Here is a 16,932-nt window from a genome sequence, read left to right on the forward strand (position 1 = left end):
ATTCATAAAGCAAGAGGTCATGCAGTGGGGAGCAGATATCCTAAATAAATTATTATTTAGCCACTGGAGTGAGCTCTGAGGAAACTGGTTTGGACATTTCTAAAGTAAAGAGAGAGAGGGGAAAAAATAGAAGTTTACTGGTTAAGGTGATTTATTTGTACATCTATAACTCATAAAGGACTCAGCTTTTTAAAACCAAAATGAAACTTTAAATGTAATTAGGCCAAATGGTAAACTAAGCCCTAAATTAAATGGGGCAAATTATTAACGGCACATGCACAACAGAATTTCATTTTTTAATTTAAAAATGCTAATCCCTATAATACTTTCATCATAATTGCCCCATGGTACAGCTTGATATAATGCACATTGTAGGGTGTTTTTGTCAAAAAAAAAAAAAAAAGAAAGAAAGAAAAAAGAAAAAACAAAACAAAACTCCGCAGGAAAAGATATGGTCTAATTCATAAATAAAAGTGCTATTCAGATTTGTCTAATTACGTACTCATGCAGTAGACCATGACAGCTGAAAAGTCTGTATCGGTAAATCACATGCAGTTTTTCTAGGTATTTAGCTTTGCAGTCTATTTTGTTGATACACACTTCCATGAGAGGAGTTTTTTAAAAAGTGATTACTATAAAAGGGAGCAATGTGCTATACTAAATTAAGGTACCAGTTGTTACTACCAGAGACTTGGATTCTAATATGACATGTCACAAGAATTTGGTGGCCTCACTCTTGCCTATAGTGATGACTTGTCAATTACAAAATCACAGAGTGATTTGGCATGACTGCCACACTCTGCCCAGAAAAGGCCTATAACTGGAATAATAATAAACGATACTAGTAGACTTGTATAGCACTTTTCATCTGAAGATCTAAGAGTGGCTTTAAAAATCTTAATTAATGAAACCACACAGCACCAAATGGTGGCAGGTACAACAGGTAAATTGAAGTACAGAGAGGTTTTGACTCAGTCATGATAGCAGACGTGATAACTGATCAGGATTAAAGCATATCCACAGAGCTGTGGTGGGAAGCTTTCACAGTGCCTATGCCCTCTACAACTTTAGCAAGTGTTGTGAGTCCTTCCAAGCAAGGATGAGAGATTTAACCTGAATTCCAAATTTCCTTGCCTTTAGTCTTGGGTTGAGGTTAGATTGTTAATATCATTTGAATGTAGTTTAGTGGTGGTTGCGGGGTATATGAAAATGATCTGGGTATAACATAGGATTATTAATTTATGGAACTGACGTCAGTGGCACTTTTTGTAAACCAGGCCCAAAAGACCATATTTCATTACACTTTTACAACAGGATAAACTAAACTGTTGAACTAAACGACATTTTCCACTGGTCTGACCACTGTGTTTAATTAGTAATAACTGTACACCAGCCATGGAGTTTAGGAAAGGATGTGCCAAAACTAACTACAGTTAATCCTAGCAGCAATAGACAAAAGGGACTTACTACCCCTTTAGGAGACTAGGTATTTTTTCTCTCTGCCGCAAACTGTTTTGAAAAATACATTTTAAACTAAAAAAAAAAATGTCTTTTAACAATGACTATTTTGGACCCAGTTTGTAGAAACTGGCTATGGACATCAGTACTCAGCTCTCCTGAGCACAGTGTGTTCTTGTACCTCCTGTGTTGTTTTTGCTTTGGGAAGTCACGTCTGCTAGAACTGCCAGAAATGTCTAGTGTATTAATAGGTGTAATGTGTGTACATCTTATCTTATCAGAAGCAGGCTGCTGTTGCAAGACCTCTGATGATCTGGCACTTTGCATTATAATTATACAGTTCGGAACTCATTAGTTAATTTAAAAAAAATTATTCTATAAAAGCTATGTTGTGCTTGATATTTCCCCCTCAGTATTGGGGCCAGTGCTGAGACACACCATCCCAAAGGGAGATCCAAGAGGAATTGTACTTTTAGTCGGCCCAGAGGAGCATGCCTACTGCACCAACTTTTAGGATAATGTAAAATGCTCCCATTTCTGCATCCAGGCAGCTCTGCCAGCCAGTGTGGGCAGGAGGGATGGGGCCATAACTCCCCTTCTGTCTGTTTTGGCTAGAAACTCTACAGCTGCTAGGAGGGAGTGCCGTTTTCCCGAGCCCTGCACAGAAAAAGCCTGATCTACAGTCCATTGAAGTGAATGGAAAGACACTTACTGACTTCTGGAGGAGTTGAATCAGGCCCAAAATGCAAGAGGGGCATGGTTTCTTTAGCACTCCCCTGTCTGCGTACTTTCCCAGGGCCTGGCTGACTCTGTTCTTAAGTAAGGTGTCACTTGATGAGCTACAGCTGGTACTTCAATAACAGCAGGTATATAAGCTTCACACTCTTCTTCACTGGTGAAGGCACTTGGCCTTTAGTTTCACTTGTGTTGAGGGTTATTGCTTACATAAATCACCACGGAGTCTTTTGTAACCTTCAAAAGTCATTTTAATCTTAATTTAATTATTTTTATTTTAAATAAAAATAGCAATTCCCCTGGCACCTGGAGAACAGAACAGCTTGTAATTCAATGAAAATAGCTCTGAAAAAATGACTTCACCCTCTCCCCTTTATCCATCTCCAGAAGAAGGGCACACTGTCCATTTGCAAATACTTTTAGTTCAACTCAGGAAGGCTTTCAACGATAGTGAATTACGGGGTGCATCATCCATTTAAGATTTTAATTTACTTCCCTCTCAAATGATCCTGATGCTGCCTTACTATTAATTATTGACTAAGAATTTCTACAGGAAGCTTCCCATACCGTCAAGTCATGCTGTGATTTTGTAATTGACAAGGTGATCACTAGAGGCAAGACTCAAGTCACCAAATTCATGGCACTTGTGAAAGGTTAAGTATGGGCTTACGTGCTTTGCTGAATAGGGATGCTTAAATATTTTGATAATAGGGCTATGAGAGGGAAAGGCTGATGCTATGGCTAAAGCACAGAATTATATCAAGAGGCCTGTGTTCCATTGTATTCCCTATCTCTGCCACAGACTTCCTGTTTGACTTTTGCAAACCTTTTCTGACTCCCACAAATCAACATGAAGGACTTGGAGCATGATATCTGATTATGCTTTGCATTTCTTCATATAACTACCTTAGCTTAGATAACTGCAAATGTTATTTGATTCATTCTGGCTACAAATTTCACAGGAAAACTATAATTTATACTGCAAAGAGAGAAATGTTTCCTCTAATTTGACACACACAAAAAGTGGTAATTGGAAGATTAAAAATTCCCTTTGACAGATATTTTATTTTTAATTTATGGGAGATATTATACTAACTCTGTCCCCTGCTAAAAGCGCCTGCCTATGCCTCCTCAAAAAAGAGGGAGATGAAATGCGAGCATGTTTCAACTGTAACATTTTCTTGATAGAATAAAAGAGAATTTTTAAAATGTGAAGAAGGAACTTACTCACTTTCAGTGCAAATAGGACAGCATCCTTTTCTGTTCAGGATCTTACCCTAATTGGGAAAAAAGATAGACTGGCTTAATGAAAGAGTTTTTGGAGCAACGACTGTTATGTTGTAAGGCTGGATAAACCTTTGAAAATAGTTCAAGTTGTGTTTGAACTCAATGCCCTGGTTACAGCTTCAAATATCAGGTGCTAAAAACAGACAGAACTATTCAAAAAGCTTCCTGGCAGTCCCCTAAGAAATAAAATACTAAAAGGGTTCTCTGTTGCTACTTTTCTCTTAGAGAGAGAGCGGGGCGGGGGAAATTTGTACGCATGTATTCATGGCTATCTAAAGTGGACTAGTTGTTTTATATAACTAAGACTCCAACCTTTTCCCCATAAAATACATATGGTTCATTTCTGATGCAGATTGCTTGTATCCCTTCAGTTGCTTATGGGAAATCCCTAGTAAAGAGACTCATTCATCCAGCTACAAATACAAGGAAGAGATCTCACTGGTACAAATCAAGTTTATTCAAATTCTCTTCCAAGGATAAATACAGTGATATCCCTTACAAAATCATATTACTAAACTAGAAACTAAACTAAACTAAACTAGAAGTAGTGAACCAAATTCTCTGCTGGAGCCAATGGGTGTACTATTTACATCAGCAAAGAGTTTGGTCCAATATTAGTAATATTGAGCAAAGGCTCAATACACTTTGCCCAGGCCAAGGTTTTTTGGGTTGTGTGTGTGTGTGTGTGTTTAAATAGTTCTGTCTCAAATAGAAGTTGCTAGAATTAGGAAATATGAGCTTTTGTTTGTGTGTGCATGCGTGTATGTGTTCTTTTAAAATCTTCACTGAATAAAAAATTTAGTTTAGTTGATTTAGTTCAAATTTGCTGAAACTCACCTTCAAGCTGAGAATAAACATAGACCATCTCAACCTGGAAGGTGGATGTTTCTGAGGGTTTGTCCAACACAAAGAGTTAGTCTGCAGCAGGCTACTGCAGGGTAGATTCACAGCCCAGCTTGCCATGAACTAATTGTTTGTGTAGACAAACCCTTAGTGAAACCTAGGGTGATTATAACTGAAACTGCTTTGTAAGTCACCCAGCATACCCATGCAAGGAGGCAAGAGGCATATGGAACTTCCTTACTCCCCTGCATTGGCTCTCCCCATCACTGATAGCAGCTCATGGAAGGGGAGAGCAGCCTCTGTAGGGCTGCTACTCTGGTTGTCTTACAACTGGGCAGTGAATAGGCAGAGCTTTGGCTCTGCCCTTCTCAGTGCACCAGCCAGAGCAGAAGAACTGGCGAGAATGGAGAAGTAATCAGCAGCAGGTACCGAGCTCATGCGGGTTACCTCTCTCCCAGAAAATTGGGACAACCAGGGACCAGACTGTGATTCTGAGTCTCTCAAGCACCTGTTATAATAAAATACTTTTAAACACCTTTAACTAAACGCCATATAAACCCCCAAAATAATATACAGAGAGATTTAATTGGGCAACCCTTATTAGCATTAATGGGAGACATGCAGCTTAATGCCCATACATTATACTGAATATTCTTACCTCTCCATTTCAATAAAAGAGTTGAAATCATCAGCCAAGCTGGAAATGGCAGGAATTCAAGTGAAATTGGAATCTGCAAGGCAGCCTGCTGAGCCTGGTTACTTGAGCCACTATGTTGGCATGGGATCCTGTTTTTGTCTTGTACAATAAGGAAGCCCATTATTGCTAACATGTGCTGCAAGAGTTCGTTAGCGCTGAGGGTTCCCTTAGGAGTGGGGATAAGTGATGTGATCCCATTTTTACCTATGAATATGTATAAGCAGAGTGCATTCAAGCCTCTTTATTTTCTAGGATTTTTCTTCTTTTTCATGAGTTTTCAAGTCTATGTTTGAGGGGGGATTTTTGTAAAGGCAAGAATAATTAGGGCTTGAGGGGAGGAGGGTTGATTGGTTGTGCAATAGCAACAGCTGTTGTTTTTTTGTGCCTCATTTGGCACTGCAGTAAACACAGCAACTTTTTGTTTGTAATAATAACAGATGTGTATAAAATTAAACACTGTCTGTGCTTGGGAAGGGAGAACGTGTTGTGAATAAATTTTAAACTCACATGAAGTTCACGGGTTCAAAATTTATTCACAGAATCAAATCCTCTGAAAGGCTTCCTGTGCAATGAACTTAGCTTGATTAACTATTTCGTGGAAATGGTGCTCAAAGACAATTTTATGCTTCAAAATCACCATGTGCTTTCATAGTCGCATTGGAAGAAACATATCTATAGCAACTCAGCTTTAGCCCAGGCTGGTATCACTAATTAGAGGTGTGATATGTCCTGGTGGTGTGAGGACAGCAGCAAGGTAGAAAACGATAGTGAGAGAGAGAATGGAGCTGGTATAAAGGAAGCAAAGAACTTGGAAGAGTAAAGACTGTGGAGAGGAGAAAGGGGTAAGTAAGGAGAATATGGGCTTATCTTCATGTACAGCAGTGCAGCTGAGCCCTGTAGTGCTTTAGTGAAGATGCTACTACACTGACAGGAGAGTTTCTCCCATCAGTGTAGTTAATCCACCTCCCCGAGAGACGGTACCAATGTTGACGGAAGAAGCACCTGTTAACATACACCGTCTACATACACGTCGACATACACTGTCTACTTTGGGGATTAGGTTGGTATAACTGCATCACTCAGGTGTGTGGATTTTTCACACCTCTGAGCAATGTTGTTATACTGATATATGTTTGTAGTGGAGACCTGGCCTTAGAAAAGAAGAGGGTTAGAGAATATCTACAGGGACTCAATCCTGAAGAGGATGAGTTTACTCCATTTCAGTAAAGCACTTAAGTACATGCTCAACTTTAAACATATGTGCATGCCTGTTGGCTTCAGCTGGACTACCCACATGCTTAAATGCTTTGCTGGATCATGCTCAGTACATTGCAGAATGAAGTCCAAGGTAACAGAGGAAGCGCGCCTGCAGAATCAGTGATGAGAAAGTGGAAACAGAAACCATGAGCTAAAAGGCTCACTGGAAACCCAAAGCAGGGCTGACTTTGCTATCAGTGTTGCTGGAGGGCATTAAAATAGAGACACATATATTGCCTCAGTGTGCAAATGAAAGAAACTCAGAAAGGCACTTCCTGAAATTATCAGAAATAGTAAAAGATTTGATACTAAAAAAAAAAAAGTAAGAAAAAATGTGTATAACCTTGGGAAAAATGAAAGCAATGTCTCACAAAATGTGGCAATCTGCCCCCAGTCCAGACAATAATACAAGTGGTTACTGGGTATAAAAAACATATACAGCTTTACCGGTGTGAAGCCTGTTCCAAGTCATATAGAAAAGTCCTAATTAATTTAGAGTTAGGTTGATGAATGAATCAATATTGCATCAGGAAAACTTCATGAACAGAATGCTAAAGCTGAAGAGTTAAGCTTTTATAAGTCAAGGTATAAATATGTAAGCTTGCCTGCAAATCCTTAACTTTTTCACCTTTGTATGTGTGCATTATGACACAGGATTTAATGGCATGCTCACATGAGGCCACTCTTACTCGCACCAAGCAGTGCCTTACTCCACAAGTAATCCCACAAGCGTGGGTCTAATGGTCTAGAGTGCTATTCAGAGCTAGTAAGGAAATCAAGGTCCTACCCGTATTTTTTCTTAAACAATACAGTATTATCTTGTACAATTTTTCTTCAGCCTAGCTCATAGTATACTTACAAACTTGCAGCAAACACATCACTACCAAATCTATGTCTTGTATTATGCAAAGTATAGGTTTGTGACAGAACAGCCTCGACACAAGGTAGGTTTGTGAAAGGATCAAATGAGTAACATGTGTTATTTGCTTTAAAATTCCTTAAGGAGAGAGAGAAAATTAGAACCCAACACTATAGGGTTGCTTTCTCCTTTCTTCCTTGTAATATTCTTTATCTTGGGGAAAAAAAAACTGAGAATAATGTGTTTTTACATTTGGGTGATGTTTTGGTGAAGGGCTGGTTTTTTGGTTGGTTTGTTGGTTGGGAGGTTTTGGAGCTGGGAAAGGCAACAGTGTTTGCTGCAGACTGTGAGACTCCATTTTGAATCCCGGGACAGGATGGCTTGGTTAGAACCTATTAGGAATGGAGGGATGGCACAGCTTTTCTTTTTTAGCCCTGAGGAGGAGCTGACTCTTGTTTGGGAACTCAGTTTGGGGGTTTAGTTTTAGCTCTGGAGCTTGTTTTAGTCTAGGAGTGTACCATAGTTCAGAAGTTCACTCCCGCTTGGAAGTTTAGTATTATTCGGAAGCCTGCAGCAGCCTGGGAATTTAGTTTAGTTCAGAAGCTTACTCTAGATTTGGGAGTTTACTCCATTCCTGAGAACCCATCCCAGTTTCAGAAGCTTAATTTGGATTGAGATTCCAACCCCAGCTAGAACCCAGAGCTGGTACAACTTAGTTAACAGTTTCAGGTAAAAGCTTTTCTATCCTAACAGGGATGTTTATTTCTTATGAAGCTGCTAATGGCATTTTGTAAGTTAAATTTACATGCTTCCTAAATCCTTTATTTTCTATATTTTTAATGGAGGACTTCTAACTCTTTTTGCTCTTTTTCCCTTGGACTTCACTTATGAGTCTAGGACTCACACCTCTCATGATAGAACTGTAGTATGAAAATGTTGAACGAGCATGTAAGTGTGCCTTATAGATCAGAGAGTTAAAGCTATTATAAGAATGTATAAGGTGAATTTTCATGTGGCATTGTTTTTCTTAATTGATTGTATGAACAGCAAGGGCAACAGTACATTTATTTATTACCTTAATGGATCATTTCCAGTCTTTTCAATTCTTAAGTTTATTTAAATGAAATATAATGTAATGTTGTATTTTGCAGACAGGTCGTATTAAATTACTTTAGCAACCTGAGCTCTGAGGAGCCGTAAAAGCTTAAATTGGGTAAATGTAGGACACTACAGAGGGGCACCAATTTTTTTCTGTGTTGCCACACTCCTAAGAATTCTAATACAAAACTTGATGTGCTAGATAAAAAGTTTTCTGTGGTCCCAGGTATTCATTTCCTATGCACTCCCTAAGAACTGCCTGAGGGACCTCCTAATATTCCCAGAAGCGTTGCATTAGTGCACAATTTCTAAGGTATACAGTAGCAGAGCTCCTCTCTTGTGAAGCTTAGGAGGCCCATGGCAGAAGGACTGAACTCTTGTGAACCACCAAAAATGAGCAGGAGAAGATTGCCTCTACTGCAGAGAGTTCCGAAGGTTCACTGGTGCAGTGACCCTGCCTCTATAGCATTTGGAGATCCAAAGTACAAGCAAACATCTCTACCATTGCCCTGGGCTGTCAAAAACTCACCAAAACACATTTTTATTCACAGGAGTTTCTCACTGAAAATTTTATTCACAGGTGTTTGTGACTAATATTTTCTCCTTTTGGCTTCCATGACAGAGAAGGAAACACTGAGAAGGAGTAATGCTAATAACTTGGAGGGCTCTTCAGCAGGTTGTTTTAAAACGATTCTCTGCATAAGATGTCATTTTAGCTCTGCTTCTCCTGAAAGCTTGCACTATTAAAACTAAGTAATATGCAAATGACAGGCATCCAAAACACAAAATGTTAGACATCAGCCCAAACGTTATTAAAGAATCATTTTTAAAGTAATTGAATAATAGGAGACTACACTAATCTCTGGATTCACTTTGAAATTTCACCAAAAAAAAAAAAATCAGTCTCCACCTTAGGAGAAAGTGACATAGTTTTGGTTGAGCTCATTCTCTGTTTTCATGCCTAACAAAATGATTACCCCCAGCTGTATTGAAAAAGTGAACACAACCTTTGCTGCACATCTCCATAGTACACAGGCATGATCTATTGACTTTGGCAACCTTGCTACACCAATAAAGCTATTGAGTATGTGAGAGAGAGAAGTAAGCCTGGGAGCAGAGAGAGCAGCTTTGGTTCAGATATAAAAGGGGGAGCAAAAGCACGGGAGCCTTCAGAGCAAAGAGAGAGGCCTGAGGACAGAACTAGCCTGAAAAGAGATGTTACAGTGCTTTGAGAATTCTAGGGACAAGGCAGGTGAGTTAATATCTTTTATTGGACCAATTCCTGTTGGTGAAAGAGACAAGCTTTCAAGCTTATACAGAACATTTCAGAAGTTGGTCTAATAAAAGATATGACCTCACCCACCTTGTCTCTAATATCCTGGGACCAACACAGTTTACAACAACACTGCACAAAACAATTGAGAATTCTAGTCAACTATAGACCCTAGAATTTTTGACGGTTCCCTCTTCCCCAGGCTTCGTGTACACCAGTTCGACTGAGAAACACTGACAAAGATAAATGAGGGTCGTGGGGGAGAACATATTCCATTAAAAACTCACATGAGGGCAGCTGTTGACTGGAATGCACTGCTTCTTGCGACACTCTGTCTTGCCTTTCACACAAGCACAGATGGTGCAGTTAACAGAGGACCACATCTCTCCATCCTGCAGGAGGGAGAACATGATATAGCTATCAGCTGGGGTGGCGGAAGGAAGCTATTCCAACAGTGTATCATTTTCATTGCACAGAAAAGCACTGCATTCCCTTTTGGAGTTACATCATTGTTTAGTCTAAATTATTATGAGGTGCTCATCCACACCCAGTCCGATTAAAGATGAAGATGAGCAGGGATTTCTTCCCTCTGATCCTTCAGGTTAGAAAATCATTCTTCCAAGTCCATGTTTTCTTTTTCCTTGAATGACCTGATTAGTTGTATTGTTTCTCTCACCAGTGGGATGTGATCACACCTATTGTGAATTTTCATTTAAGCTGACATAATTAGGAAAATCTGATTCATTACCTTCAGATAACTGACATGTTTAAGTTATTGCATGTGAAAGCATTTCATTAAGATGCCAGAATACAGTGAATTTATTCCCAGATATGGCATCATTCTGGGTCCACAGGAATGGACAAATCATGCATTCTTATTCAGATTACTTACAATGCTTTCACAGACCCTGGATCTGCTAAACATCTGAAAATGTTTAGAACAGATACAATCCTAAACTACCCAAATGTATAGCAGGAATGGTATTCTTCCAGAAGACAGCCTGTGTCTCTAAAAATGTATTAAGTGGGCAGCAGAATCCTCTTCATATTGCTTTTAACATACTCAGGAAAGTATGGGGAACTGTCCTGGCTCCTTTCTACATGTCTTGGCATTTGCCAAGTGCAGTTTCTAAAGCATTCCACCTCACCCACATACAGTCCTGTGCTAGCCCGTGGAGAGCCTGGCTGTGCAAGCCTTCTGTTTACAGGATGCTTGAGGAGGAAGGGCGAGGGGCAGGCAGACAGAAAGAGAGTAGAGGCAGTCCAAGAGGACAGAAAGTGATTGTGGATCCACCTACACTCGAGTTTCTCAGGGCTGGGATCAGAGGGAAAGCACGCTCAAATTTTATGATTTTTTATGCACAGCATGATTTTTAAGGGCTGTCCTGCTTTGTCTTTTATTCTGAGGTGATGCAGAATTGCCTAACCGTTTTGGTGCAGCGTAAGTTGACAGACACCATGAGCAAAAGAAATGATCTCCAAGCAGGAGAGCAACTAAAAGAAGACACAACCGTTGCCTGATTGTGATCTCACACCTGTTTTACACTTATGTAACTCCATTGACTTAGACAGAATCATTCCCAACAGTTGTATAAAAAAGGTAAAAATCAGACCCAGTTCCCACACACCCCTTTTTTGTGTTTTTGTAAACACTTGTTAGCAAAATAAAATAAATCACCAGAAGCAGAGAATTTCATTTGGGTGCTCAAGAAGTAGATATTCATACCTGAAATACAACAGTGCCATTGTTTAAGTTCTAGTCAGATCAAATGTAGTTTCTTTGCACCTATTAAGCATGGTGTTTGTTCACATATAATTCACAGAATAAACATTTCAGCTACATACAAGTAAAATAGAATTAATGGAAGGTAATTTGGAATGAGTAAACTTAGTGTACTCAAGGGATTTAACATTTGATCTGATTCTCTTATTTCACAGATAGCCAACAAGGTGACAGGGTCTGTTCCAACACAATGTGAAAGAAGCTGCACCAGCTTGAAAAAACAAACAGGGACCTGGCAATATAAGAAGTGTTTTGCAAGAAATCATTACAGATCTACAAATTTTGGTTGGGAGAGAAGGAGGAGATCATTGCTACATGGCCTTCCAATGTGGGGTGTAGGAAGCACGGTCTGTAACATAGCTGTGAACTGTAACAGAATCATAGAATCATAGAATATCAGGGTTGGAAGGGACCTCAGGAGGTCATCTAGTCCAACCCCCTGCTCAAAGCAGGACCAATCCTCAATTAAATCATCCCAGCCAGGGCTTTGTCAAGCCTGACCTTAAAAACTTCTAAGGAAGGAGATTCTACCACCTCCCTAGGTAACGCATTCCAGTGTTTCACCACCCTCCTAGTGAAAAAGTTTTTTCCTAATATCCAACCTAAACCTCCCCCACTGCAACTTGAGACCATTACTCCTTGTCCTGTCCTCTTCTACCACTGAGAATAGTCTAGAACCATCCTCTCTGGAACCACCTCTCAGGTAGTTGAAAGCAGCTATCAAATCCCCCCTCATTCTTCTCTTCTGCAGACTAAACAATCCCAGTTCCCTCAGCCTCTCCTCATAAGTCATGTTTCCAGACCCCTAATCATTTTTGTTGCCCTTCGCTGGACTCTCTCCAATTTATCCACATCCTTCTTGTAGTGTGGGGCCCAAAACTGGACACAGTACTCCAGATGATATATTCAAAACTTCCAGTTGCGACAAGCTTAGCACAGTTCCTACTGGCTCAACCTGGAGGAGGTTCCCTTTTGACTCAGCTGATAAAGACCACTGAAAAATACCTTTTCTATGACTATCAGAATTTGTTTGGGAAGGGGAAGCACAACCCTCTGATTAAAAATGCATTATTCGGCGTGAAGCAGCAACCTGATTCTCTGTTTGGGGAGAGGGAGACAGCATGCCAAGTATAGGAGAAATTAATTTTAATTTTTTTCTGTCAGCAGAACTTACACAACCATAAAAAAACAACAGTAGATGGCAATTTTTTCAAATATTTGCCTCCAAGCTATTCTGTTGATAGATTCATAGAATCCAAGGCCAGAAGGGACCATTTTGATCATCTAGTCTGACCTCCTATACCACAGTGCCACAAATCTTCCCAAAATAATTCCTAGAGCATATATTTTAGAAAAAAATCCAATCTTGATTTAAAAATTGTGAGTGATGGAGAATCCATTACAACGCTTGGTAAATTGTTCCAATGGTTAATTAGTCTCACTATTAAAAATGTGCACCTGTTGGCAATAAGCATAATGAAAATTCTGCTAAAAAGCAAGCCCCAACACTAAGTTATAGTAATCCAGTGCTATTTCAGCTATTACAATGATACCTATTACTGAGCCACACCCAAAACATTACCCGAAAGATCTTGTTCCCGAATTTGCACACTTTCAGTTCGTCAGGAGAGACGTACGAGACACACTCCTGGCAGCAGTGTTCCTTGCTTTTATTGCATTCACCAGGAGGTGAGCACTTCTTCTTACATACCACTGTAGAATTCTGAGCAAAAGGACAGAAGAAAAGCAAAGGGGACACTAATTTATTAGGAAAATGTTCACCCCCAATCGTAACATCTGCGTGTGTTGTGGTAATCATTTCCACCCAATGTAGCTAATAGCTACTTTGATCAGATCTGCTTAGAATAAAATATTTTATTGAATTCAGGAAATCTTTCAGAGTGTGTTTGTTTAATAATGCAAGCAGGGCCTAATTCTGAACTTGCGCTTTTGTAGTCATGTAAAATCTGACCATGTTGATTTGGTAGCCTTTTACATTCCCTTTGTCTGGATGTAAATGACCACACAAGGTACTTATCAGTACAGAGTAAGGCCCTGTAGTTCTCAAATCTTACAAACATCTCTCCTAGGCAATAAAAACCACAGCCCACAGCATAGGAATGTTGTTACTGACTTACCCTGCAGGTACACATAGTGCAGTTGTCATAAACAAAAGAGGATCCATTGTCATAAACATCACTGTGAAAGAGGCAGCTTCCAAATGGGAGGTCAAACACTTTCCTCTGGCCTGAATACAAACAACAGACACAGAATGTGGTTGAAAGGATGCCTTGTTGTCAACAAAAATAACACAGCTTACTGTTCCCAGCCCAAATTCACGTGCAATGTGACATTTGCTATATATTTCCATTTGGGTGTCTAGAAAGTTTTTTAAACAGTTCCCTATTCATTTAGCAGATACTAATCTGAGTAAAATGAAGAGGTTACTCACCTATAACTGGAAGTTCTTTGAGATGTGTGGTTCCTATCTGTATTCCACTGAGGGTTTAGCCATGTGTACCATGCATCTGGAGCCAGAGATTTTGAAAATAGTAGCGTCTGTTGGTCCATGCATGTGCCCTTGGTTCACCTCACGGTTTTGTCCAAGGTGATAATTGGATTGACTGCATCTCCAGTTCCTTCTCCACTGCAAATCCAAGGAAATCACAACAGAGGGGAACGAGCATGGGAAGTGGAATACAGATAGGGATCAGACATCTCAAAGAACCTCCAGTTACAGGTAAGTAACCCCCTCTTCTTCTTCAAGTGGTAGTGTGTATTGTATTTCACTGAGGGTGATTAACAAGCAGTACCTAAGTCGGAAGAGGATGTGAGAAACTCAGACCTTAGCTGGTACACAGTAACAATTTTCTGCCCCCATGGGGGTAGGCCTACATTTGGCTAGCATATGCCAAACCATTCTACCTGGCTCAAGGATGGCATTGTTGATTGGTAGATCGACTCTACCCAACGCAAGTGAGTGAAGTAGGTCCAGCAGCTTACGCTGAGTGTCCTGGATCTCCTCCAGGGGAATGTGCAGCTCTCCAACCACTCTACACAGGAGCTCCTGGGACTGGCCGTAGTCATCAGGGGATGGATGGGAAGCCAAAGCCACTGCACGATCTGGTGAGGATGACAGGAATCTCTCCTGTTCCAGGGGTACTGTCAGAGCCCAACTGGGTAGCTCATCTTTCATTATTGGTTCCGAGCATCTACTCAAAGGCACCCGACACAGTGAAGTAGGTGAAGCCTAACTGATGTAACAGACGAGTTCCAAGGGTGGATATTGAGGCCAGAATCCCCAATAAGGCCAGCATGATAGATCCAGAGGGTGTTACAGAGGGCCTCACGACATAGTAAGCCAGTGGCTCTGTGGCAGCTGGAGTGGGGGATACTGCCACAATGTAGAAAGTCTCCATTGCTACTTGTAGTGGTGGAAAGGGATAGATGGTGCCTGTCCCTCATCTGATTCCTTCAAAAACAACGCAGAGACCAGTTCCATTGGCAGTACCGACAGAAGGGAATATACAGCTGGAGCCGGGGGGGAGAGGAGGGGCAGGGGGGAGGATAAACTCTACTTGGAAGTAGAGGGCCCCAGATAGAGTGAAGGCTTTGGTTCTCCCAACGCAAACACTTCCTGGAGCTCTGGGGCTTTTGCAGACCTCCCAGGAGTCAAGGATACTTTTTCAGTCTCCGGAATAAGTACAGGAGCACTGGTCTTCCCGGAGAAGATGGCTCTCTAGCTCTGATGGATGCCAATGTTGACTGCATGTGCGGGTCCACACCTGGTACCAGTGGATCCATCAATTTGTGTGGCTCCTTTACATGTTTGTGTGCTTTAGGGCACACTCCGTCCCCATGACTGGAACTTGTGGAAGGAGTCTCTCTCTTCTTAGGCTTAGAGGAAGACTTACTGCCATGCTTATGTGCATGCTTCCTTACCTCCTGAGTAGGCCCCAGCATAGGGTCCATATTGGTGGCACTGCCAGTTCCGGCCTCAGATTCAGTAGCTGGAGGTGCACTCCTGGCGGCTTCAGACCGATATACAGGGGGAAGGAAGGGGGTTGCCTGAATAGGGTCCGAATCAGGTCTCATGGCAACTTCCATGAGGTGCTTCCGGAGGTCTCAGGTACAGCTGGGGAAAGTCTGGCAGACACTGCATATGGATGAAATGTGGGCTTCTCCTAAGCAGTAGAGGCAGCATTGATGTTTGTCTCTGACCGAGAAAGAACATGGGCAGGAGGCTCAGATTTTAAAGCCTGGGATTTTTAGCAGAGTCCAGTACCTGCACGTGGGTATAGGGGCAGGAAAGCAGGGCGGGGGGGGGGGGTCACAAGGAACTAAACTACTCCAGAAGACCCCCACTTCTACTCCTAAAACTACCAAACTACTAAAAACTACTATAAAAAACAATAAAACAGTAAACCACTCTAAAACTAACTATGTACAATTGTGTATTTTTAAAGTGCATCACATGCAACAAGACACTAATAGTTCTGACCCAGACCATGTGGCAATGAGAAGGAACTGGAGACAAGGTTGGTCTGTCCCACCTTTTATCACCGTGGATGAAACCATGAGGAGAGCCCAGGCAGATTCACGGAGCAACTGACACTACTACTTTCAAAATCTCTGGATCTGGATGCATGGTGCATATGTGTAAATGCTCAGTGTAATACAATAGGGACCATCACTCGAAGAACTACTTTTCCCCTAAGGGAGGGGATTTTAATATGAATTAGGACATGTTTCTATTAGAAAACCTTCCCCCGCCCCACCACCATACAAGTGCACCCGTGTACCTAAATCAATTTAAAATCAACCAGTCCATACCCCAAAATAAACTGCATTTATGTTTCTTCATTCAGTATATTACGGAATTAAACTAAACTGGTTAAAGCATGATTCAAACTGGTTTAATATTAGGAGTTTGCAATTTAGTTACACTGGCGCAAAAGTGCTATGCGCTAGACAGCCACTAAATGATTAGTCTCTGTAAAGATGTTTGATACACTCATTTATTGTAGCTTTATGTATTATGCTCAAACATGTCTACAGAAATTATAGGCATTTACAGAATATTAAAGTTACCTATATTAATCAGAATGGAACCATCAAAAAATAGATAAAGGAAAGGAAATCAGTGTGGAGAATATACATTCCATGAAGCAGATTACATGGCTTTGGAAGGAGTGGAGGAACGGTAATATTATGGAAATGTTTTGTTCTCATGACAGTAAGGGACCTGACAGCATAGGTCAGAGTAAAGTTTAGAGAAGCATCAATTCCCTCCCAAAGCTCTGCAACAACTCAGTCTTCCAACACCTTGCAATTCTGCAAGCAATGCAGTCTTGCTACTCCACCTGTCTCTCTTCTGTTCTTCAGATTCTGATTTATTGAATTCTTTTGAACAGATGGACAATATATTGGTTCTCTGATATGAACAAAAATCCACTTAAGACTCAAATAAAATCACTAACCTCATCTTCCCTTTTGAGCAAAGCAAACCTACAGCAACAACATGCTTTCACCTACTTTTTCTTTGGTGAGAGCCAAGCTCTGATCTTGCAACCTTCTGAGAGTTTATCTATCTGTCAGACAGAAATCTGTCTGTCATTTCCAAGGAATAAAATTATTACTGC

At 40.7% G+C, this 16,932-nt stretch overlaps 1 protein-coding gene across 2 annotated transcripts in view; it reads right to left on the reverse strand.

The window, feature by feature from the left end:
• Positions 1 to 16,932, reverse strand: part of BMPER (BMP binding endothelial regulator) — a 190,821-nt gene that overhangs the window by 66,979 nt on the left and 106,910 nt on the right. For both annotated transcript variants that reach the window (XM_074943256.1, XM_074943255.1), the window contains exons 8-11: positions 13,429 to 13,538; positions 12,873 to 13,013; positions 9,795 to 9,899; positions 3,425 to 3,470 (exon numbers count right to left, since the gene is read on the reverse strand). In XM_074943256.1, coding sequence (XP_074799357.1) covers positions 3,425 to 3,470; positions 9,795 to 9,899; positions 12,873 to 13,013; positions 13,429 to 13,538 — 402 coding nt within the window. The remainder of the gene's footprint in view (positions 1 to 3,424; positions 3,471 to 9,794; positions 9,900 to 12,872; positions 13,014 to 13,428; positions 13,539 to 16,932) is intronic.

The sequence above is a fragment of the Natator depressus genome, chromosome 2, assembly GCF_965152275.1.
Source record: "Natator depressus isolate rNatDep1 chromosome 2, rNatDep2.hap1, whole genome shotgun sequence".
NCBI classification, from domain to species: Eukaryota; Metazoa; Chordata; order Testudines; family Cheloniidae; genus Natator; species Natator depressus.